This window comes from Oryctolagus cuniculus, chromosome 11 (assembly GCF_964237555.1).
Source record: "Oryctolagus cuniculus chromosome 11, mOryCun1.1, whole genome shotgun sequence".
NCBI lineage: Eukaryota > Metazoa > Chordata > Mammalia > Lagomorpha > Leporidae > Oryctolagus > Oryctolagus cuniculus.
The window spans coordinates 35,322,655-35,346,726 of NC_091442.1; the positions used below are offsets into that span (position 1 = coordinate 35,322,655).

The following is a 24,072-nucleotide window of genomic DNA, read 5'->3' on the forward strand; positions in this document are numbered from 1 at the left end:
GTACATATAGGGATAGGGATTACACTCTTTTTATTATTATTACTATATTATTAATAAATAATATAAATCTTAATCGAAAATACAGGCTAGCAATGGGTTTAGGTGCATCTAAATCTGACTTTTATAAGTGAGTGGTAAGTTTTCAAGTCTTAAGGGATATCACCGTTACTAAATGGAAACATTTAACTACATTAAAAAATATAAAGATATCAGATATTCAAAATTGCCTTTTCCTTCAGATTAAGAGATAAGTTTATTTAGACAGCTGAAAAGGGGTGCTCTATAAAAGATGTTTAGTCTTTTTGACTATTCCCCAAAGATTATCAGAAAGAAATAACTGAACTAATGGGATGTTTTGACAGAGATTGCATTGATTATGACAGTGATTTTGTACATGATACACTTTAATAATAACCTATATAATTTGTGACTACAAACAATGTTATTTTATTTTAAAGTTATCCAAGGAACTATTTGGCAATCTACGATACAGAGTATAAAAACCAGTATTGGAGCACTCCAATTTCTCTTTTCTGATGTGAATCACTAGAATAGCTTTGATTATACAAACTAAACAGGTATAAGGACAACTGTGATAACCAATACTACTGATACTACACAATTCACCTATTTTGTGTGAGATACTTCATTGTAATGGTTGGTTTAAACTGTCTAACATTTACAGATTCTCTGATATAGTACAAATGGAAGAATTAAAGAGTAGGTGTCTATAAGACCAAATAAGTATTTTAACTCAAAAAGTTCTTTTAATTTGCTTTAGTTTAGTTCTCCATTTTCCCCTTGCTGTTTAAATCCTAACCTCCTTGGATATTAATCCTTTCAAACTCCTATGGTTCAGTAAACATTAAGGCTACAGGGCCTGAGTCCTAGGAAAAGTATTAAGCAGCTGTCACTGACTTCATTCTCTTTTGCATTACTCTCCCTTTCCTTTTTTTTTTTTTTTTTTGTAGCTATCAGGGTTTCCTGTTCTGTCTCCTGAGGTACTTCATAATGCAATATTCAGACTTCAGTCTTAGTTTAGTCACAAAACAGTGCCTGAGGCCTAACTAAGTTGCTATTTTTTCTTGTCACTCACTGTTGCCAAAATGAGCTCCTCTGAAATTGTTTTCATCAAGAATTTTGATCTCATGTCTTACCATCTGTGTTTGAGTGGTGATTTTTCTTGAACTGTTAATTTTTTTTCCATTTCCAGCATTTTGTAGTAAAGATTATATACAACTTCAGGAAACACAAATGAGCTAATAAAAATATTTCATCAAATTTATGACACATTCAAATTGAGAACACTGATATTTCACCAAGGAATCTATCAAATTTTATGACAAAGCTAAAAATGACAGAGCTAAAATGGCTATTATGGAAAGTAAAAAGTATAGTCAATTGCATTAGCCCTTCCTGGAACAATTTGAAAATGCAATATAGGACCAAGGAGAACCAAAACAATTCTCACATTCTTGTAAGACACAATTTCTTCAGCAATTGTAAAACCTATATAAATACGTGTGATGGAGAAAACCTTTTGGGGTGATGGTGAAAGTCCAGAGGCATCAAGAATGCTTTTATTTACTTGTGTGAACAGGTTTTCAGTAAGTAATCACACGTCAGCTTTCTTCCTGCCTTTATTAGGAATCTATTGCTGCACAACAACAACAACAAAATAACCAAAACTTGCCTTAGAATTTATTATGTCACAGATTTTGTGCAGAATGGAACTCATTTCGGCACTCTCATGTGGGCAGCAGAGACCCAAGCACTTAAGCCATCATCTGCTGCCTCCCAGGGTGTGAATTAGCAGGAAGCCGGGCTGTGGGAGAGTGGGGACTTGAATCAGGCCCTCTGATGTGGGATGTGGGCATCCCAAGTGGTGTCCTAACCACTCTGGCAAACACCAGCTCCCTTCTTCCTATTTAAATGTGAAGGTATTACTCAGTTGTTTCACTTTTAATAATTATATGAACTTAACCCCTTTTTCCTAATCACACATTTCCTTAAAATAACAAAAATGTGGACTATTGATACAAACTAGAAATTGTAGGTAACCCAGGTTCTAGATCATTTCCTAATCATAGTCTGAGAAAAAGGGCACTGAGAAAAGTGGACTTTTACTACAGGTGTAGTCTGAATACTTCTTTTGATTGAGCAATACATACAGGGTGCTTTGTGATACTTTGGAACCTAATTTTATTTTAAACATATACAATAACTATTAATTAGACAATATCATAAGTATATCCAACTAGAGTATGGAGTAAGAATTTATTTCTGTATGTTCTTAGAAAGATGTCAAAATAACAATAACCAAAATTTAGAACAATGCACAGCAATCAATGAGAATTCCTCAGATCAGCACAATATTAATATTAACAATGATTCATATGCTTATTCTGTGATATTTCTATTATAGAATTACTCCTTTTGTTCCTTAAATAAGTATATCTAGAATTTTATGAATCATCTATCCAAATATGCAAACACACTTAGAATAAATGCACTTAACTGCTTTTCTTGATACCTAATGGGTTTGTTTCATAATATAAACACGTCATTCTCTTTTATCAGTTTTTATCTTCAATGATGTACGAAAGATCCAAAATCAAATTGGCTGTCTCCACAGCCACCTGGAGGCCACCAAGCTTAGCAGTCAAACAGTCCACGGTCAGGCCGCCGGCTGAGTCTGTAGCTGTTTGTGGAAGGCAGGTATCTGGTGCAATAGGATGACGTGTACTTTTTAAAAAAGACCAGCTGAGTTCTTCCTGGCTATTGTGTAACCCACAGCCACACTGTGAAAGCAAATCTGCCCAGCTGACAACAGCGGGAGAACCTGCCTGAACTGACCAACAGTGCCCATACTTCATGTCGGTGAGAGTTTCACCTCCATCATGTTCCAAAGAGCCGGCGAGGGATTCCAGAGCGCCGCAGAATGCTTCAGTGATTAGTTCCAGGTCTGTCTGAGTACATCCTTCATCGCTGAGAAGGCTTTCTGGCTCAGTGTGAGTCTGAGGGTAACAAAACCATTGAAAACACAGAGCAGTTAATATAAGGACGTTTCGGAAAAATAGGATACTTGATCAGAACCTTATTCACAAAGATGCTACTTACTGTCACTGATCTTGAAGCATGTCCTAATACTAATGGGTTTGTATGGGTTAGCGGGCCTAAGGTTGCAATCCCTTCATCTGGTTGGTTATAGTGAATAATGCATGCTACCAGTCAGGTTAGGAGAAAGAACGAGTCTGAGCGACTCCAGTATCCGGCTATTCGGAACGACTGCCCGGGCCTTCTGAAGACACGAAGGGTGAGGCATGATGCACATCGGGGGCTTTGAAGCACACCCGAGGCTTTGATGCACACCCTCGGAGGTTCCTGAAGACTGAGTGCTTACTGCACTCACAAAATGTGTTTAAAATGAGAAGGCACAGGTTATTATTAAGATACCTTAAGTACAATTTTTATGTTAAGATTTTAAAAATGAATAATTTTAAATTAAAGTAATAAGAATTTAAACAGGATTTTTTTTTAGTTCCATAGTTCTCAAAATTTTATCATGGAAAGTCCATGAGTAATAAAAATGAACATATTAGCACACTAATAACTGAATGATGGTTAAGAACCAGTACTCTAACAACTGAAAAACAGTGATAATTTCCTTTTTCTTAAAATGGGAGGTTTGAACTACATGAGATAATCTCTACTGCATGTTTTCCTCCATATCCTCCCTGCTGTATTGTTCCTGCAAAATCTTATTTGAGTCCTTTGCTTTCTCCAGAACCTTCTATAGTTTACTCAGTTTCACTTGCAGATTCCATTACCGTCTATTCTGAATGAAAGACTGCCGAAGACTTTGTCTTTCATGATATATATTCTGATAACTTTTAGTGAATGAGCTTTATCTTCTAATAGATTCTTATTTCAGAAATCATCATGGAGCATACCTATGAATGTTTAGTCTTTACTATCAGTCACCCACTAGAAGCTCTGCAAAGCTCCTCCCAATAACTTCTCCTTGTCTGCCCAATGAATTGACTCTGAATATATGGAAAAAATTTACAGTTCTTTGTATCCATTTTCAAAAAAAGTAGCCTGGTACCAGTGAAGTAACTAATCAACTAGAATGCACTAAACTTCTCTGACAGTTGAAGGAAACAGTTTCCCGGACCATTCAAAAATTCTATTTAGTAGAATCTATCTATCTATATTTATATCTAAAATCTGATTCCTGAATGCCCTGGTAAATGAAAGTAATTATTTTCTTGATTCTCCAGAAGGTACTGAAGTATTTTGTTAGAACCTCAGTCCCTTCATTGTAAATACCAAGTGTTTCACATTTAAATCGTGAGAACTCTTAATAGCAGAAAGCCAGTTTCAACATGCAGTGCATGGACAGTCCTCACAACTGCGATCGTTTGCTAAAGGATTAGCTCTGCAATAATCATTGCAATGAAGGTCTGACCTTATCTTTACAAATGTTATTTTCCTCAAGTCTTTTCCAGTAAAAATAACTGATTTAGATGATGAAAAATGTAGTATTAGAAGCTCCAGGTTATTATTATTTGGCTTTATTATCACATAAAACAAGAGTTGCTGAGAATTCAATCTGGATGGGACTAACTTACTTTGTGTCTGATGTATGCAGCCAGATGAGTTTCCGTACAGCCACCGCCCAACAAAACCCATGGTTCCTTGATTGTTGACTGTAAGACATGCAGTGCTGTTTGGCATGTGAGCTGAAAAACAAAATAGCAGGAATCCACATCAGATGGGTGAAGAGATATAAGCATGTTCTCAAAGCAACACAACAGACTCAAAAAGCCTGACTTTAATTGCAAAAGGACAAAATCTGCTTTGTCAAGGTTATAACGTGATGAATATATTTTGGAATAATAGAATGAAGAAAGGCAGTTTAGCAGAAGTTTGTTTTCGTTAAGCCATTTAAAATTTTTTTTTTTTGTATATACTGAAGTCTTCAAATTGTGATTCACAAATATATGGCCTCAAAATATCTGGATTAACAAACTTTGCAGTACTTCTACTAAAAAAAAAATTCAGGGGCAGGAGTTTTGTTGAAAGGTGAAGCTGTTGCTTGAGGCACCTCCCATATTGGAGTGCCTGGGTTCCAGTCCCAGCTCTGGCTCCTGATTCTAGCTTTCTGCTAATACACTGCCTGGGAAGTAGCAGGTAATGACCTAAGTAAGTCTTGAGTCCTTGTCACCCATGTGGGAGACTCGGATTGAGTTCACAGCTCCTGGTTTTGGCCGAGCCTGGGCCTGGCTGCTGCAGCCATTAGGGAGTAAACTTGTAGATAGAAGACTTCCATCTTTCTTTGCATCTCTGCTCTCAAATAAATAAATAAGAACTAAAGAAAAAATTATTTCAGTCTAAATACATTATTTATATAAATGCTGTAGCATATATTTCAAAGTGAACATAATACATTTACAACCAAGCACTAAAAAAACAGACAAACCTTCAATATTCACCAAGGATATATCTTTGAACAAAATGAATTTTCAGACTTGTGACCGTAGACCATAGATTATCACTTCCCTTATATAAAAGCTGTATGTGTTACTGCTGGCAGAGAACAACTCCACTAAGAGGTAAATGATCAGTATTGACTTGGGGAGCTCATTTTTTTTTTTTAATTAAAGATTTTTTTATTTGATACGCAGAGTTACAGAGAGAGAAATGCAGAGACCAAGAGAGGTCTTCCATCTGCTGGTTCACTTCCCAAAATGGCCACAATGGCTGGGGCTGGGCCAGGCCAAGGCCAGGACCCTCTTCCTGGTCTCTGTTGTGGGTACAGAGGCCCAAGCACTTGGACCGTCCTCTGCTGCCTTCTCAGGTGCATTAGCAGGGAGCTGGATCAGAAGTGGAGCAGCTGGGACTTGAACTGTTGCCCAAATGGGATGTCGTTGCTGCAGGCACTGGTTTAACCCGCTATGCCACAGTGCCCACAAAGGGAGCTCATTTTCTAATTGAATAATTCATACATTAGCATCAAAGAGTACATAATTTAAACTAATTTCTCAAATTTACCTGTCAAGGACCTTTTAGATTACTTGTAAATGGCAAAAAAATAAATGACCATTCACGCAAAGTCTACTATGTCACAGACAATTAAAACTTTTACTGTGACTTTGCTTCTTTCATTTTTGTTTTTGCTTTCTATGCAACCCAGGGAGGTCATGGGGGAGAAAAAAAAAGCAAGTCTCACTAATGTGGAAAACACTGGGCTGGCATGTGGCACAACTGGTTAAGGCCACCTGCAAAGCATCCCATCTGAATGATGGTTCAAGTCCTGGCTGCTCCATTTTCAATCCGGCTTCCTGCTGGTGCACCTGGAAAAATAGCAGACAGTGGCCCAAGTGGAGACCTGAATGAAGCTCCTGGCTTCTGTCTGGCCCGCTCCTGGCCGTTGCAGCCACTTGTGGGAGTGAACAAGTAGATAGGTCTCTTTCTCCCTATCTGTCTCTAAATTTGCTTTTCAAATAAAATAAATAAATCTTTAAAAAAAATCAAATTAACAGTACCTGTTGAGTGCCTATCGAGTCCCTGCCTCAGCCCCTGGCTATGAACTTGGAGCTCATTGCATACCTTCAGCTCATCCCAGGCAGTGTCGTTTCTGTTGCAGAGAAGCAAGCTGCAGATAGATACTTCATTGGGAATAAGATGAAGAAAGTGCTTGAAGCCAAACTGTGCAGGGCACACATTTTTCACACTCCCATAACTATTGGGAGACACTGAGTCTAGGGAACCAATAGGCTGTGTTCCTGTTTATTAAAGTTTAGAAAACAAAATATATAAGCGAAGGTGAAGCAAACAATTCAAACTGTCATGCTTATACCTAATCAATATAAAACTCCCACAAGTGTACTATGGAAAATATAAAATAGAGGTTGAAGAATAACAACATGCATCTTCTTAATCCTCTGAATTAAGTACTATTCTGCTATTAAAATGATATGTAAATAAAGGAAGGGAAAAAGGCCTCTTTCACCATCTGTGAGAAGCTACTTTGCACTCTTCCCAGGAAGACACAATTCTACATATTTCCAGTGTCCAGACACTCTGAAAGCCCAGTCAGGGATCAGAGGCCCCAAATTTAGAGCCTCACTAATTTAGAAAAAGGGCAGTAAAAGGGGAAACTGCCATGTTTTTAAGAAATTAATATTTTTCAAATGAAGCTATCCAAGTATTTGTGTAGTTGAATTCATTTAGGACTCCAGTAAACATTAAAATTCTTTTTGTCTAGTACTGTATGTGAATAGCTACCTCCATTTTGCCAAATCAAATATGACATACGTATTTCACTTTGTTGTTCTTTGACATACTATGTATTTTGCCTTCTTATCTGTACAGGTAAAATAAATTTACAAATCACAAATTCATTTAAAAAAAGTGAATAAAAGAAGTTAGGATGACTTAATTGTTTCCCAAATCCCTAGATGTAGTGGAAATTTTATTAGCAAAGAAACCTACACCAAACTAATGCAGGAAATCAATAGCGCTAGTTTACAGGCTAAAGATGAAAACTGTTAACTGAGCAATTCATCACTTTGGGCCAGATTTCTTTCAAGTTAATGGGGTTAAGATGACTAAAAACTCCTTTAGCTCAAAAAAAAAAATTGTAGAAAATGATCACTGGACAGTTTCACTTGTTTATTCTCTCCTTTTTTTCTGAAACCTTCAAGAACACGGAATACTTTAGCATGACCTAAGATTTAGAGAGGGGTGGGTATCTGGTTAAGATGCTGCCTGAAATACCGGCATCTCACATTGGACAGCTTGGGTTTCGGCCCCAGTTCCACTGTTCTGTTAAGGCACATTGTGGGGGTAGCAAGGTGGAAGATCTGTTTCTCCAATAATGTAGTGCAGCTTCATAGGATGGAAACACTCTGGATGGAGAGGCCAGGCTTTATGCTTAGCAGCCACTGACCTTGAGTAGGTTGTTTAAGCTTTCTGGGTGGGCTTCTTCAAGTGACAGTAAAATGGGGATGAGAATGTCCACTTCCTAAATAAACTGGACAAAACCAAGTGTTTCAAAAATGCTAAGCACACTTTAAAAAACCTGACTAATCTGGAATACCCAACATTCACAAGTTTTAAATGGCCAATTCATGAAAACTAGTCAACACTCAAGGATATGAGTCTGACCCACAATATCAACTGTAAGTTCCAAAGATTATTTCCATTATTTAATAATTTCCACTTCGATGGTCATTTGACAGTTGTGGAAAGGAAGGGCAAAAACCCAAAGATTTCATGTTGATGACTTATAGTAAAACCATAGTGAATTTTAGTATTGGTTTACATCTAATGACTTAAAAATTGCAATCAGTGCAGAACTAAATGATCATTTTTCTGGTAAGCTGTCAATGTGGTTTAGAAAGATACTGAAAAGGGCCTCGAATCAGGAACTCTTCAGCTTAGCATTTTTCTCTGTTCTAATATGTGACTATGTACTTTACATCTGCTTTTACTTTGCTGAGTGTGAAATACAGTGAATTTCTTACCTGTTAATATATAATCATGCATGCTACTAATGCAAATATTACAGTCAATTCAACAACTCTTTGGAACACCAGGCCTGCTATGGGTGTTGAAATTAAAAGATAATGATTCTGGCTCTCAAGGAGTTCAGCTGAAATATGTTTGGTATTTAAAGGCAAAACGTGCACACATGTAGACACACACACACCCTCTCTGCCATCTGCAACATTTATAGTTAGGCAGTAGAAGCACACAAGTAATTGCTGGGAGTTATGATAAAAATAAGTGGGGGGGGGTATTCTCATTGCAGGATTACCTTCTGAATGTAACATGATTTAAAAGCTTTGTCAATTCCAATAAAAGAATTTTGTTAAAATATGAAAGAATTTATGATCATAAGGCGTTAAGACTTCTTAGTCTGTAAAATGGGTATGCGATTCTAATAGAATGTGTAGTACATTTTGGGGCTAAATACATGGAAAATGGCATAACCACTCCACTTCCATTAAGGGAACAATATTCACACATGCTGAGGTGGGAGGCTTCTAGAAGTTTTAGGATGTTAACCGTGACACAAACCAAGAATATCTCAGCTCAGAAAGAGTGTGATTTATTAGCTGTAAGGGGCACAAGCCCGGAGTAACTTTTACCTGTCACTTTGCTCAGGGGTTCCATTAGAGTCCCACCGACTCTGTCTATGGCAATGACGCGGTGTGTACTGAGGAACTGTTTCAGAGACGGGTGAATGACTTTCTGGCACAGGACAAGATCCACGTGGTCACTTACTAGCTGCCTTCCTAGCCTAAGCAGCTGGTCCAGGACTGCATTTTCAAGAGAAACCCCGCGACTGACCATCACAGTTCCTTCTCCAGTGTCAGAAAAGTCTCCAGATAAGGACATGCCAAAAAGAGCCACCTTTAGGACGTCGGCTTTTTTGAAAGGCAATAGTCTCGCAAACTGAATTTCTGACATTTCAATGAGTATTCCAGGTAATACAACAGAATCCTTTACTCTTTGACCTTTCAAAGGTACAATCATGGTCTTTCCTAAAATGATGTGCTCTTCGGTGTGTTCTGGAATGGTAAGCAAAAAGGCTCTGAGGATCAAAGCACTGATGTGATCTATCTCGTTTCTGGTGAGCATACAGGCGGGTTTACTTGTTAGTATACTGCGCACCAAACAAAGGAGGATCCGACTACTACTGAAATCCACTGGGATCCGGCAACCACAGGCCTCTGACTTGAGGTAATCAGTGCAGAGACTCAAGAGATGCTTATTTAACCTAATGACAGCAGCGGGGGTCAAGGCTAGCCTCTGAACATTTTCAATCAGGTTGCAGCAGAGAATGGCTGTGAATAAGCCGCAGTCGCCGAAGCACGCCGCCTGATTCTGCACAGAGGCTGTCAGTATCTTTAATACAGGGTGAGTGACTGAGAGATTGCTGAGCAGGGCCCAGGACTGTGAAGTTGTCCTCACGTAACCTCCAAGGCCATTGTGCAGCTGCTTCAGCCTCCCGGAGGGGCCGTAGCATGATGTGACGATGCCTTTCAAGACAGAAAGTGCGGCCCTGACTCTCTCGCTTGTCAGCGGTTCGCTTTCACACAATGATGGCTTCTTAGCTTCTAAACGAGACATGTCACTTTAGGTGGTAAATTATAAAGACAGCTTTTATTTTATTAATCATACTTTTCAATTTATTGCAAGGTCATGTATGTTTATATTAAAAAATAAACTATTCCTTGGGAGTGAAAATCTGAATATGCAGCACTGAGGCTAGAAAATGAAAAGGTTCTATGATTATGAAACTGATAGGCACGGATAATGACTTAATGACATGTTGGTGATTCCACATATTTATTTTACGTCATTCTTCAGTGCTCTTCTGTTTGCTTCCAGATTGAGACTTTACAGACTGTTTTGCAGCCCTCTGAATAAAGTACGTTCCAAGATGGACGCCTACGAAGGACACACCGGCTACAAGAAGCCAGTTCTTTCGAATCCAGCTGGTGTTTCTCATCTCTTCTTTCAATATCAAGCTCAGATTCAAAGCTGCTACCTTCTATAAGAAATAAAAATAAGACATTTTAGAGGACTAATTCTAAAATATTTTGTAAACTATATTTGTAACTTATTTTAGTGCTGTTCTTTTTTTAAGGAACTACTAAGGGGCACAAGCCTCCTTAAATGAGAAAGGTTAACCAACCTAGACTTAATATTCCTTTATTCTTCAATGGATCCTCCCTATAAGAAAAAGTGGTTAGGACTAGTGTTGTGGCACAATAGGCTGAGCCACTGTCTGTGATGATAACGTCTCTTATGAGTGCTGGTTTGAGTCTGGCTACTCCATTTCCAACCAGCTCTCTGCTAATGGCCTGGGAAAGCAAGAGAAGATGGCCCAACTACGTGGGCCTCTGCCACCCATAGAAGAGACTCAGATGGAGTTCTGGCAGCTGGCTTCCACTCAGCCTAGCCCTAGCTGGGGACTGAACCAGCAGATAGATCAGTCTCTGTCTCTTCCTCTCTCTGTGACTCTGCCTTATATAGTATATAAAAATAAATATATAAAAATCCATTGATTTTGGAATGTACAAAACAGATAACTTACAGTACAGTTACGTGAATATGACATGCTTTGAGAAAAGAAATCCTATATTATGAGACTTGGAATTTGGTCTTGAGTCTTAAAAACATAGTCCCAAAGGTTTTTAATTCTCTTATATCAAGATTTAATGAATTTTTTATGTGTAACTTTGCTTAGAAACTTCAGATCTGAACATACCCTGCTTGTAAATAATTAGGAAAGTAAGATCACTGTTAGCATTTCTACTGCAGAAACTCACTGGTGTACAATCTGTATTTCGCTAAATCTGCACAACATATTATACCAAACAATAATCCATGTTTTAAATACTTGGCTAAGGCCTAGATTAATTTTCTACAATTTTACTCTATCAGTGATTTTCAATTTTGGAAGTACTGACCAGAAGCCTCCCCAAAATGTTTGTTAATGATAATAAATACAAAAACAAAGGAATATGTTTGATGACAAAGGGAGAATAAGATCTAATTTACAGGCCGGCGCCACAGCTCACTTGGCTAATCCTCTGCCTGTGGCGCCAGCACCCTGGGTTCTAGTCCTGGTTGCTCCTCTTCCGGTCCAGCTCTCTGCTGTGGCCTGGGAGTGCAGTGGAGGATGGCCTGGGTCCTTGGGCCCTGCACCCGCATGGGAGACCAGGAGGAAGCAGCTGGCTCCTGGCTTTGGATTGGTGCAGCGCGCCAGCCGTAGTGGCCATTTGGGGGGGTGAACCAACAGAAGGAAGACCTTTCTCTCTGTTTCTCTCTAACTCTGCCTGTCAAAAAAAAAAAAAAAAGAAAAAAAAAAAGATCTAATTTACAATTCAATCTCACACAGCCTAAACACTTTTTTTTTTTTTTTTTTTTTTTTTACAGGCAGAGTGGACAGTGAGAGAGAGAGACAGAGAGAGAAAGGTCTTCCTTTGCCGTTGGTTCACCCTCCAATGGCCGCCGCTGCAGCCGGCGCACCGCGCTGATCCGATGGCAGGAGCCAGGAGCCAGGTGCTTTTCCTGGTCTCCCATGGGGTGCAGGGCCCAAGCACCTGGGCCATCCTCCACTGCACTCCCTGGCCACAGCAGAGAGCTGGCCTGGAAGAGGGGCAACCGGGACAGAATCCGGCGCCCCGACCGGGACTAGAACCCGGTGTGCCGGTGCCGCAAGGTGGAGGATTAGCCTATTGAGCCACGGCGCCGGCTACCTTACAATCTTTTTATCTATCACATGGACAAACAGAAATACACTTCTGTTTTTCTTACCAATAGTAAATAGTGCACCTTGAGGCATAAAATCCTGACACTATGTTATGTGGGGAGAATAAAAATCTCAGGTAATAGACCTTATTTGTTGAGGCTTGGTGTTTTGAAGGTGAAGGGTTAGCCAATTATTAATTATTTTCAGGAATGTTAACTATGCTGAACTACTTGGAGAGTATTTAGCATAAATAAAACCCCTTTGCCTAAAGTACTTCCTACACTATGGCATTCATAGTAGAGCAGAGTAAAACAGTGATTTGAATATTTGCACAGAAAAGCTAACAAGAATGAGGGAATGTTATGCAAAATATTATTTGGGTTATTGCTTCCAATTTAGTTAAAGGGCTGTAACCATGGCAACTGGGTCCAAAAAAGTAAAGGCGAAAGTGGCCAGTTTCCCCCACTCTCACGTTCCCGCCCTATATCCCCTAAGTGTGATGCTATAGTCACTTTTTTTTTTAGCATGATAAAGGGGAAACAAATCTGTTTTTTCTTCAGCTAATAGCTAAGGTACTTAAATATTATTTTAATAGTTACTCCAGATTCTGCAGATCAGTGAAATGCATTTAAATGCAATCTTTAGCAAACCAAATATTATATGGTAATTTGCACATGTTAAAACTAACACACACAATAGACTATAATTAATAAAATTAATTTTTAGTGAAGAAAAAATTCACATAAGAGTGATATCCAGCTTTTCAAAAGTAAAATGCGGGGAACAGTCCAAGCCCTGGCTGCTCTACTTCTGATCCAGTTCCCTGCTAATGCGCCTGGCAAAGCAGCCAGAGGATGGCCCAATTTCTTGGGCCTCTGCACTCACATGGGAGAACTAGAAGAGACTCCTGACCAGCCCAGTTTGGGCCGTTGCAGTCATCTGGGGAACAAACCAGCAGATGGAAGATCTCTCTGTCTCTTCCTCTCTTCAACTCTCTTACAGTAAGGACATCTTTTAGTGAATACGTCCATAGAATGTGAAAGGAAGAAATCATTGAAAGTATTAGTGACTCTGAAATTATTTTTAAGATGCCAAAACTGATTCACTTGTAGTCACACATCTAGACTTCAGCAAAACAAGGTACAAGAAACAAAGATGAGTTGTTTTATAGAATATGTTTGGAAGTGTCAGTTTAGATCTAACGTAAAACTTTTTCTTACTAAACAATGTCACCCACGATTTCAAAAGTTACCATCGGCTGATTGGTCCTGACCATTCCTGGATGTACAGGCTTGGCAGAGGGGTTTTTCTGCACGGATGGATAACTAAAATAACAAAACTTCTATGATTATTGTCTAAATAGATACACTATAAAATATGACTTGAAATAGGTAGAATTTTTGGAAAAAAGGTTGATTGTGGATCTGAGCTAAGACATACACAAGATGAGTTGGGGATGTTTCCTGCTGACACATAAGGATGTCATCAAAGACTACTCAGGTACCATCAGGCCCTGGGAAAGCAGTAGGGGGTGACCCAAATCCTTGGGCCCCTGCACCCACATGGGAGACCTGGAGGAGGCTGCTGGTTCCTGGCTTCCCACTGGCCCGGCTCCGGCAGTTGTGGCCATTTGGGGAGTGAACCAGTGGTTGAAAGACCTTTCTGCTTCTCCCTCTTTCTGTAACAATGTAAACAATGTTAGGAATCAAAAAGGGGGTGGGGGGGCACCTAGAGCATTAAAAGAATGAGATAACTGAAGCGTAACAAGTCCGAAAGTTCATATTGATACCAAAACCAAAAACTATGCTGCTACAGGATTGACTTATTTTAAAAACCAACAAAGTAAAACAGTATCTTGCATTTCCTGCATAAATCATTTTGGGGTACTTGGGCCATCTGCTGCTGCTTTTGCAGTCACATTATCTCAGGGCTGGTTTGGAAGTGGAGCAGCTGGGACTTGAATCAGTGCTCACATGGGATGGTGGCACAGCAGGCGGTGGCTTAACCTGATGTGCTTTAATGTTGGCCCCTCATTATCCCATTTCTATTTTGGGGTATATTTGCAATTCTCCATAATAAAAGTAAAAATTAGGGCCAGATTGTGACATAACAAGTTAAGCTGCCACCTGTGAAGCTGGCATCCCAGTTGGGCACTGGTTCAAGACCCGGATGCTCTACTTCTGACCAGGTTCCTTGCTGATGCACCTGATAAAGCAGCAGAGGATGGCCCAAGTGCTTGGGCCCCTCCACCCATGTGGGGGAGACCCAAATGAAGGTCTTGACTCCTGGCCTCAGCCTGGCACAGTCCAGTTGCTGCAGGCATTTGGGAATGAACCAGTGGATGAAAGATTATCTCTCTCTGTGTCTCTCCCTCTTTGAAACTCTGCCTTTCAAATAAATAAAAAAAAGTCTTTAAAAGCAAAAGCAGAAAATAAGGGACAATGCAGCACATTCTTCTGATGCACTTCAACTATTTGAAATCAGTGTAAATCACAACACTGGTTTAAATGTTTCTGCTAGCCTGAACAGCAGGATTCATCTCTAAAATTTTGGACTACTGGTATGTCAACATTTAAACTTCTCACTATAATTACCTAATATTTCATAGGAGGCCCTTTCTTGTTAAACAATAGCCTTCAATTATATAACTCTATCTTTATTTCAGTGACTCAAGAGTAACAAATTATTTTGTAGTTAATTAGATGCTAAGGGATGAACAGAACTAATTTTATTTGTCTTTGCAAAAACAAAGAATAACTTTTTAAAAAAGATTTGAGAGGTAGAGTTATAGACAGTAGGAGGGAGCAACAAAGAGAAAGGTCCTCTATCCACTGGTCTGCTCCCCAAATGGCTGCAACAACTGGAGCGGGGCTGATCTGAAGCCAGGAACCAGAAGCTTCTTCTGGGTCTCCCATGTGGGTGCAGGGGCCCAAGCACTTTGGCCATTTTCTACTGCTTTCCCAGGCCACAGCAGAGAGCTGGATTGGAAGAGGAGCAGCTGGGACTAGAACCGGCACAGGTGCCGCAGGTGGAGGATTAACCTGTGCACAGCGGCTAATCTGAAAAATAAGCTTTTGCAGGTTTCAGGCTATTTAATGCTATGTAATGGGTTTACAGGGAAGAGTTAACTGCTCCTTTCTACACATTCATGGTCCTGGTGACGCTGCTATCAAAATCATCCTTTTTCTTTTAATCCAAACAGCTACCAGTTAACTTTTTTTTTTAAAGACTTATTTAAAAGGCAGTTACAGAGAGGCAGAGAGAGAAAGAGAGAGTCTTCCACCTGCTGATTCACTCCCCAAATGGCCACAATGTCCAGAGCTGGGCGGATCTGAGGCCAGGAGTCAGGAGCTTCTTCTGAGCCCACCACACGGGTGCAGGGGCCCAAGGACTTGGGCCATCTTCTACGGCTTTCCCAGGTCATAGCAGAGAGCTGGGTCAGAAGTGGAGCAGCCAGGACTTGAACTGGCACCCATATGGGATGCTGACACTGCAGGCAGCAGGCAGCTTTATCCACTACGCATGCCACAGTGCTGGCCCCTAGTTAACTTTCAAAGGTTTGTGTGAACCCAACTTTTCTAGAAGCAGCGCACAATAATATTTTGTCAGGGGTCCTAATAGAACAGGTAACTTGCAAATTAAGGCCGTTCCTTGAGAAGATCTAGTTTCCCTTTACTGACCAGAGTAAGCGGAACTTACCTGAAGATGGCAAGTTTGCTATTTCCCTTGGGGTGGGCCCTTCGGCAGACTCGCAAGGGCCAGACTGTCTGGCTCAGGAATGTTGTCCTTGTTAGGTACTTGGAAAATGGGGCTACTTTTGATTCTGTGCCACCCCAAATGGATGAGCCCAACTAGAGGTACCATAACCACCAGAACTTTGTAGTCTCTCCAGAATTTCTGCAAGTTCATAGTCTTTCAGCATCAGTGCACCTAAGAGAAGGCTACAGTTAAAGGAGGAAAAAAAACAACCCAAAACAAACTCTTGTCTCACCTCACATCTACAAGTATAAACCACTACAAATAGCACACTACACTTTCAACAATTATAAAGGAACTGCAGTATCTGCTGGGAGAGCGAGATCAATCTTTGGGGACACTTATGCATGCAGTGTTCTTTATCTTGCTTATTTTACTCTCTGAAGCATAATGAAGTTAGAACTTTTCTTTAAGGTTACATTTAGTTATGGCTTTAACAGAAGAATTAAATGTTAGTCCTTAAATATATTTGCAACAAGACAAGGTTCTGTACTCGGATAGTGATGGTCCTTCAACTGAGATGACAAGTCAACCATGGCTTCAAACTGCAGTAAGACTTTTGGCTTGGGTGCTATGAATTAGAGTGAATTATGCTATTCCCACATGCCTGTGCTGCATTACTAATTTTACAGTGTTTGTCCCCAATCGCTAGTACCCCTCTCCTACATTGTTACTGTTACTGTCAAGATAGCTTTTGCGGATAAATTGAGGCCAGAAAGTTACCTAGAGTTACAAACCTAGGTAGTGCTGAAAATCGATTTTTGTCTCCTGCCTCTGATTTGGAAAATACAGAATGAGTCCAAGTAAGGCTGTGTTCTGCTGATCTGTTGGGCCTAGAACTCAAATGTGTACAACCCCTAAAGCCTCCTTATACTTTCTTATTTAAGGGGCACTTACTAGATTTAATGATTAGCTTACAGATTTGTACTGATATGAACCACCTGCTCCTAAGTTGCTTTATGAGCACAGCAGGGTACAGACTGTTGTACCATCTACAGGACTTGCTAGGCATTTGATTCCACTGCATCTTTGCATTTTAGTACGATGGAATCTCCTAAATTTTTGTAATTTTATGTAAATGCCATTAGAAAAACATTTAAACAGAATTCTTGCTATTTCCTTCCCTGTAAGTGAAGATTAACATTCAGTAGTAATGGACTAACTGGCCTGCACTGTCTTTGTAATGTATGCCTAGGTACGAAATTATTCCAAGCATTAGAAATCATTCCGGCCCATGGTCTAAATTCACAAGCTATAAGGACGTGGCTGTTATATTCTAATAAATACTTCTGAGTTTATGCTTATAGTTTATATATGATATCTTCAAGATTATTCAAAGAAATAGTTTTTTTTTAAACAATTAACTCACTTGGGAATACAGACATGAGATCAAATTTGGGAAACAAACTTAAGCTAAACAGAGTTTACTTTGAGATGGTCCCTCTCTCAAAACACTTGGCAAGTCACTGCAAGCGGTATGAAACAATCTTTTTTTTTTTTTTTTTTTTTTTTTTTTTTTTTTTGACAGGCAGAGTGGACAGTGAGAGAGAGAGACAGAGAGAAAGGTCTTCCTTGTCTTCCTTTGCCGTTGGTTCACCCTCCAATGGCTGCTGCAGCCGGCGCACCGCGCTGATCCGATGGCAGGAGCCAGGTACTTATCCTGGTCTCCCATGGGGTGCAGGGCCCAAGCACTTGGGCCATCCTCCACTGCACTCCCGGGCCACAGCAGAGAGCTGGCCTGGAAGAGGGGCAACTGGGACAGAATCCGGTGCCCCGACCGGGACTAGAACCCAGTGTGCCGGCGCCGCAGGTGGAGGATTAGCCTAGTGAGCCGCAGCGCCGGCTGGTATGAAACAATCTTATGGACACCGATGATTCCTGAGTCTGAAACAAAAATTTCTTGAGAATGTGTTCAAAATGTGCAAGTTAATGAGCAATACTGGCTAATTGCTAAGTTAGTGCTTGCTGTCCATTCACTGAACTTTTCAAATCTGGAGTAAAACAGCAACAAAAATGACAGACTTTTCCCCTTAGCTGTAACTGCCACTGTCCTTATCTTTCCTGAATGTTCTTTCAGCACATTCCTTAAAAAACAAACAAACAAAACTCCTTTAGAAAGGTGGGAGAAATTGAGATGAAATGAAATTAGTAAATATTTGATCAAGTAAAATAGTAGGTATTTACAGTTTTATTTGCTGATGTGCCTTTCATTAAGTTTAGAAAAAATTTAGGGGTACTATTAACATACTTATGCCTCCTTGGGATCCTACAAAAACATATATTTTGCACTATTCAAAAGGTTTTCTGTTTTCCATCTTCATCTTTTTTTTTTTAATATTTATTTATGTGAAAGAGTTACACAGAGAGAGAGAGAGACAGAGGGAGGTCATCCATCTGCTGGTTCCCTCCCCAATTGGCTGCAACGGCTGGAGCTGCACCCATCTGAAGCCAGGAGCTTCTTTCGGGTCTCCTACATGGATGCAGGGGCCCAAGGACTTGGGCCATCTTCTACTGCTTTCCCAGTCCATAACAGAGAGCTGGATCAGAAGTGGAGCAGCCAGGACTTGAACAGGCACCCATATGGGATGCTGGTGCAGCAGGCGGTGGCTTTACTCGCTACACCACAGTGCCAGCCCCTTGTTTTGTTTTCCCAGCAATTTCATGAGGCTACTTTGTAAGCAAGAAAACAAGACATGACTGATTCTAAGATTATTAACAGTTAATTCTGGTACTCTATTTGAAATTTTGGAGTCCTTTGTTTTTTTTTTTTTTTTTTTTAACAGGCAGAGTGGACAGTGAGAGAGAGACAGAGAGAAAGGTCTTCCTTTGCCGTTGGTTCACCCTCCAATGGCCGCCGCGGCCGGCGCACCACGCTGATCCAATGGCAGGAGCCAGGAGCCAGGTGCTTTTCCTGGTCTCCCATGGGGTGCAGGGCCCAAGCACCTGGGCCATCCTCCACTGCACTCCCTGGCCACAGCAGAGAGCTGGCCTGGAAGAGGGGCAACCGGGACAGAATCCGGCGCCCCAACTGGGACTAGAACCCGGTGTGCCGGCGCCGCTAGGCGGAGGATTAGCCTAGTGAGCCGCGGCGCCGGCCCGAAATTTTGGAGTCTTAAAAGTCTCAACATGGGCAGGTATTTAGCCCAGAGGCTAAGACGCTCATGTCCAAACATTGGACAGATATCTTGGGTTTGATACCTGGTTCTGGTTCTGAATCCAGCTTCCTGGGAAATAGTGGTGATGGCTCAAGTAAGTGGGTTCCTGCCACGCATATGGATGGAATACCTGGACTGAGTGTTCAGCTCCTGACTTCTGCCTGGCCATGGCAGGCACTTGGGGAGTGAACCAGCAGGTACGAGTTCACTCTTGTGCGTGCTCTCTCAAATAAGTAAATAACAAACAAGCCAACCCCCTTTCACCAGTATTCTATCAGGAATTTTTAAAAGTTAACAGTTAGTGCACAGCGTGGGCAGTACAATCACAAGTTCAAGGTGAGTCATGAGGATCAGGAGAACACTCAGAATGCACACAGCACACTCACAGGCGTCACCGAGGCCACCTGACCTAGCGCATCCTGACTGGCATGTTCTGGTCTCACATCAGGTATATGCCAGGTAAACCACGGTCCTGTGCCACTCTGCAGAGTTAGAAGGCAGAGTTTACATCCTCCAAACCCACATCTGCTACCTACTGATCGGTGAGATGAGCCATTAGCTAGGCTTACTTCAGCTGTTTTCTTTAGCTTGGTTCTCAGTATAGAACCAAAGACAAGAGGTTTATGAATGAACAAAAGGGGGAAAAGTTTGCTTTACCTCGACCTCATTACAAATACTGTAATCTTCCTGGGTAGCTATAAAGGCCAAGAAAGGAAAACTCAGACCACAGACACTCCTGAACATTAAGGCACTGCGTATCCAGGACAGCAACTTTCCGTCACCCCTCAACTGGGTGCTGCAGAGATTACTATCTTTCCAATTTCTGCCACCAAGGCCTCTGAGAGGCTTTCTGCAATTTGTTACAGTCCAAGCTAGGTTTCCCTGTGACAGGACTGGACAGTAAGGTGAAGGGCCAAAAGGCAATTATGATGCCCAGAAAAACCCAAACAGCTGGGCTGTAGCTCGCAGAGTACTCTTGCTACACAGCAGAGTGTCAATTAAAACCACTGAGTTTTGTTACTGCCAACCACAGAATTAGGTCTAAATTAGGAAACATTGGATAAGAAGTTCTCCTTTTGCCCACTGGCCGTGCTGGGCGCCATCTGCTGTACTTTTGGAAACAGTATAACGGAGATTCTTTTTTAAGTCTTCATTGCTGCTAGGTGTAAAATATTTGAAAAAAAAAAAAAAAAAAAGCAGTTTCTAAAAATGTCCCTGAATGTAACTTAATCACAAATAGAACAGTAGACAGAATGTTAAACAATGAGCTCTTTGGATTATTTGCTGAAATTTGCTGGAATTATGTAACTTCTTTTGCAATGACAACGTTGGTTTTAGACATCTGTAAATTCTTCACTCCAGAATTCCAATCACTGATGTGAAAAAAGCTCTTTTACCTTCAATTTTTAATATAATAGCTTGGCTTTTGGCTTTTTCTTTTTTGGTAGACATTGCCCTCATGCCTATCCAACTGACAGGCACGGTAGAGAGAACAGTAATTTTCCCTTCTTTTTCTTTTCTAACTGTATCACCCAAAATAACAGGCAATTTTGCAGGATTTCTCCAGTCTTGTAAAAACAGATACACACCTATTGTCAACCACTAGATCCCACCTGAGTTCTAAAACTTGCATTCTCCAAAATCCTGCCATTTTGTCTACCCCACCACTCAAGGTCAGCTTGCCCTACAGTGAGTGGCAAGACTGTGGACAGCACAAGTCAGGAGTGGATCTGTAGTCACAGAATCCATGTAGGAACTCCATGGTCTTTGCCCTCTGCTTGTTGCTGTAGATTCAGTGCATTTAAAAACAAAAATAAAAACTGCCCTTAAAACATCACAAGTTGGGGTCAGTGCTGTGGCACAGTGGGTTAAAGCCCTGGCCTGCAATGCCGATGTCCCCTATGGGTGCCTGTTCGAGTCCTGGCTGCTGGATTTCCAATCCAGCTCTCTGCTGTGGCCTGGGAAAGCAGTGGAAGATGGCCCAAGTTCCTGGGCCCCTGCACTGGCTTGGGAAGCCTGGAGGAAGCTCCTGGCTCCTGGGTTTGGATCAGCTCAGCTCTGGCCTGTTGCAGTCACTTGGGGAGTAGACCAGCAGATAGAAGACCTTTCTCTCTGGCTCTACCTCTCTCTGTCTCTCTTTCAAATGAATGAAATAAATCCTTTAAAAAAAAAAAAAATCACAAGTCTTACACTGTAGGCGTCCAAGAAATGAAGTGACACATTAGCAACTGATGAGAAGTGTCAAGAAGCCTACCGGCAGGCCATGGCACATCAGAAAGGCGGCAGTGGTTTATACAGTGGTCTGAGAATTCCTGCACTGTTCTATGCCTGGCTGTCATTTGATGATGGGGATGGTGAGGATACAGAAGGGATGACAGCCTGCAGACAGCCAGACTGTTTCAGATTAAACATGCAGCTGACTGGGTCCTTAGTGCTACAGCAGTGACTTTGATCTTGGTCTGTTCTCAATTATTAAAGGGCCAGTTTCTATCCTTCACTGTGTGTGTGTGTGTGTGTGTTTTACAGATTTATTTATTTGAAAGTCACAGTTACAGAGAGATCTTCCATCCTGATTCACTCCCCAAATGGACGCAATGGCTAAAGCTGGGCCAGGCAGAAGCCAGGAGCCAGGAACTCCATTCGGGTCTCCCATATGGGTGGCAGGGGCTTAAGCACTGGGGTCACGATCAATTGCTTTCCCAGGCACATTAGCAGTTGGATTGGAAGTAGAGCAGCCAGGACTCAAATCAGCACTTATATTGGATGCTGGTGTCACAGGCGGCAGGCAGCTTAACCTGCTGTGTCATAATGCCGGCCTCCCATTGTTTTTATGATTGTATTTTATTCCCTACCTTTGTTTCTGAAGATAACTGTAGCTACTTCAGTATTCAACTTCCTGTCTTCATCCATCCATCTCAGCTTTCATCTTACCTTGCTTCCCTGTCTCCGCTACCTGTGGTCTAGTCCCACTTTCCTACGTCTTCTGGGTTCTAACTTCACTATCCCATCTCAAACATTCTCTCTTACAGTTCTTCCTTCTCTGCATAACCATGATCACTCTATTCCATTGAAAAGAACCAAAACCAAACTCCTAAAGGCAACTCCCCTTCAGGTACTATACAACCCAATTCCTTTCTAGTCACTTTCCATTCTCTCTTTAAGCCCATGTAATGTTTTCGCTCCATCCTCCAGGGCACCTGCTCTGACTACAAAGCTCACCAGTCCTCCATCCTTGAGCTCTGAAGCTTTCTGCCGTGTTCTTAAGACTCCAAGTACTCGGGGCTCTATACCAATCCTTTTTGGTCTCCTTTAATGGCCCATCAGTTTCTACCCACCTGTTTGTCCGCATTCGGGATCTGTCACTGGTCGTTTTCTCCCATATTCTGCTTCCCTGGGTGGTCTAATTCATACCCAATGTGTCTACTATAATTATCCACTGAAGCCTCTCACACCTTTGGCTCAGACCCACATATCCAACTGCTACAGTTCACCATTACCTAGCTGTTCCCACAAAAAGTCCAAACTCATCTTACATAAAAAAAGAATCCTTTTACTCCTAAACTGCTGTTCTACCTCCAGCTCCTTTTTTTTTAGATATTTATTTACTTGAGAGGCAGAGGGAGATCCTCCATCCTCTGGATCACTCCCCAAATGGCTGCAACAGTGATCAGGGCTGTGCCAATCTTTAGCCAGGAGTTTCTTCTGAGTCTCCCATGTGGGTGCAGGGGCTCAAGTACTTGGGCCATCTTCCACTGCTTTCCCAGACCATAGAATTGGATCAGAAGAGGAGCAGCTGGGACTCGAACCAGAGCCCAAAAGGGAGTCTGGCGCTGCAGGTGGATGCTTAACCCATTACACCTCAGCACCAGCCCCTACCTCCATTTCCTTCTTTAGTTAAAATAAATAAATAAATAAATAAAAGCCTTGTCTGCCATGCTATTCTATTGAGAAATCTGGATTGAGTGGACTCTGCCCCTTCCTCACGCGCCTGAAGTCGGCACCACATCCAGCTATCTGGCGTGAGCACTCCTTTTATATAACCTGTCTCTGTGATCACAATCAGGCCCCTGACCCCTCACATGACCTTGCTTCTCAAAGTGTGGTCCACTCAGCAGCAGCACTAACAGCACCTGGGCTCCTCTCCGCCCTTGACCTACTTAATCAGAAACTTCAGGGCGGTGTCCAGTGATCTGTTTCTCTAGGGAATTCCACACACCCCTCAGTTTTCCAGTATACACCAGAAAACCTGTTAGGTGACTTCTACAAGAGCTCTAACTCTTCCCTAGGTAACTCTGAGACTAAATTAGAGAACCAGCGCTCCGGTCTACACCACAAAAATCCATTCTCTACACCATTCTTTACACTCTTCATGTAGCTCTCTTACAAAACCCTCAAATCTGCTTGTGTCCCTGCTTTGCTTAGAAGCCTTTAGTGACATATTTAAGTAGAGCCTAAAATTTGAATTAGTAAAATTAAAACTCACTAAGATCTAGTTCTTGCCTACTAGTTTTCAGAAAAAAGCACAGCAACTCACTTTAAGAATGCATTGTCGGGGCTGGTGCCAGGGCTCAACAGGCTAATCCTCCGCCTTGCGGCGCTGGCACACCGAGTTCTAGTCCCGGTCGGGGCGCCAGATTCTGTCCCGGTTGCCCCTCTTCCAGGCCAGCTCTCTGCTGTGGCCAGGGAGTGCAGTGGAGGATGGCCCAAGTGCTTGGACCCTGTACCCGCATGGGAGACCAGGAGAAGCACCTGGCTTCTGGCTTCGGATCAGCGTGGTACGCTGGCCGCGGCGGCCATTGGAGGGTGAACCAATGGCAAAGACCTTTCTCTCTGTCTCTCTCACTGTCCACTCTGCGTGTAAAAAAAAAAAAAAAAAAAAAAAAG

The 24,072-nt window shown here is 41.5% G+C and overlaps 3 protein-coding genes across 3 annotated transcripts; all 3 read right to left on the reverse strand.

Moving 5' to 3' along the window:
• Nucleotides 1-2,185: 2,185 nt before the first annotated feature.
• MKKS (MKKS centrosomal shuttling protein) lies at nt 2,186-10,146 on the reverse strand. Its single transcript, XM_002710972.5, has 4 exons — nt 9,162-10,146; nt 6,616-6,791; nt 4,635-4,745; nt 2,186-3,017 (listed from the first exon to the last, which is right to left on the reverse strand). The coding sequence occupies exons 1-4, from the start codon at nt 10,144-10,146 to the stop codon at nt 2,577-2,579; spliced, it is 1,713 nt and encodes a 570-aa protein (XP_002711018.2). The 3' UTR covers nt 2,186-2,576.
• A 31-nt stretch (nt 10,147-10,177) lies between these two features.
• On the reverse strand, nt 10,178-10,528 carry LOC138844201 (uncharacterized). Its single transcript, XM_070051435.1, has one exon. The coding sequence runs from the start codon at nt 10,526-10,528 to the stop codon at nt 10,376-10,378; it is 153 nt and encodes a 50-aa protein (XP_069907536.1). The 3' UTR covers nt 10,178-10,375.
• Nucleotides 10,349-16,186, reverse strand: LOC100339806 (MKKS centrosomal shuttling protein). The gene is made up of 2 exons (XM_051845379.2): nt 15,977-16,186; nt 10,349-10,570 (listed from the first exon to the last, which is right to left on the reverse strand). The coding sequence occupies exon 1, from the start codon at nt 16,184-16,186 to the stop codon at nt 15,995-15,997; it is 192 nt and encodes a 63-aa protein (XP_051701339.1). The 3' UTR covers nt 10,349-10,570; nt 15,977-15,994.
• Nucleotides 16,187-24,072: the final 7,886 nt, after the last annotated feature.

What these genes read in the sequence shown, in the direction of transcription:
- LOC100339806 (XM_051845379.2), bottom strand. Translation starts at nt 16,186, where the DNA reads ATGAACTTGCAGAAATTCTGGAGAGACTACAAAGTTCTGGTGGTTATG.
- MKKS (XM_002710972.5), bottom strand. Translation starts at nt 10,146, where the DNA reads ATGTCTCGTTTAGAAGCTAAGAAGCCATCATTGTGTGAAAGCGAACCG. An exon ending in CTGCCTGGGATGAGCTGAAG is followed by an intron (nt 4,746 to 6,615) that starts GTATGCAATGAG and finishes TTTGTTTTTCAG; the next exon opens with CTCACATGCCAAACAGCACT. An exon ending in CTGCATACATCAGACACAAA is followed by an intron (nt 3,018 to 4,634) that starts GTAAGTTAGTCC and finishes TGTTACCCTCAG; the next exon opens with ACTCACACTGAGCCAGAAAG.
- LOC138844201 (XM_070051435.1), bottom strand. Translation starts at nt 10,528, where the DNA reads ATGAGAAACACCAGCTGGATTCGAAAGAACTGGCTTCTTGTAGCCGGT.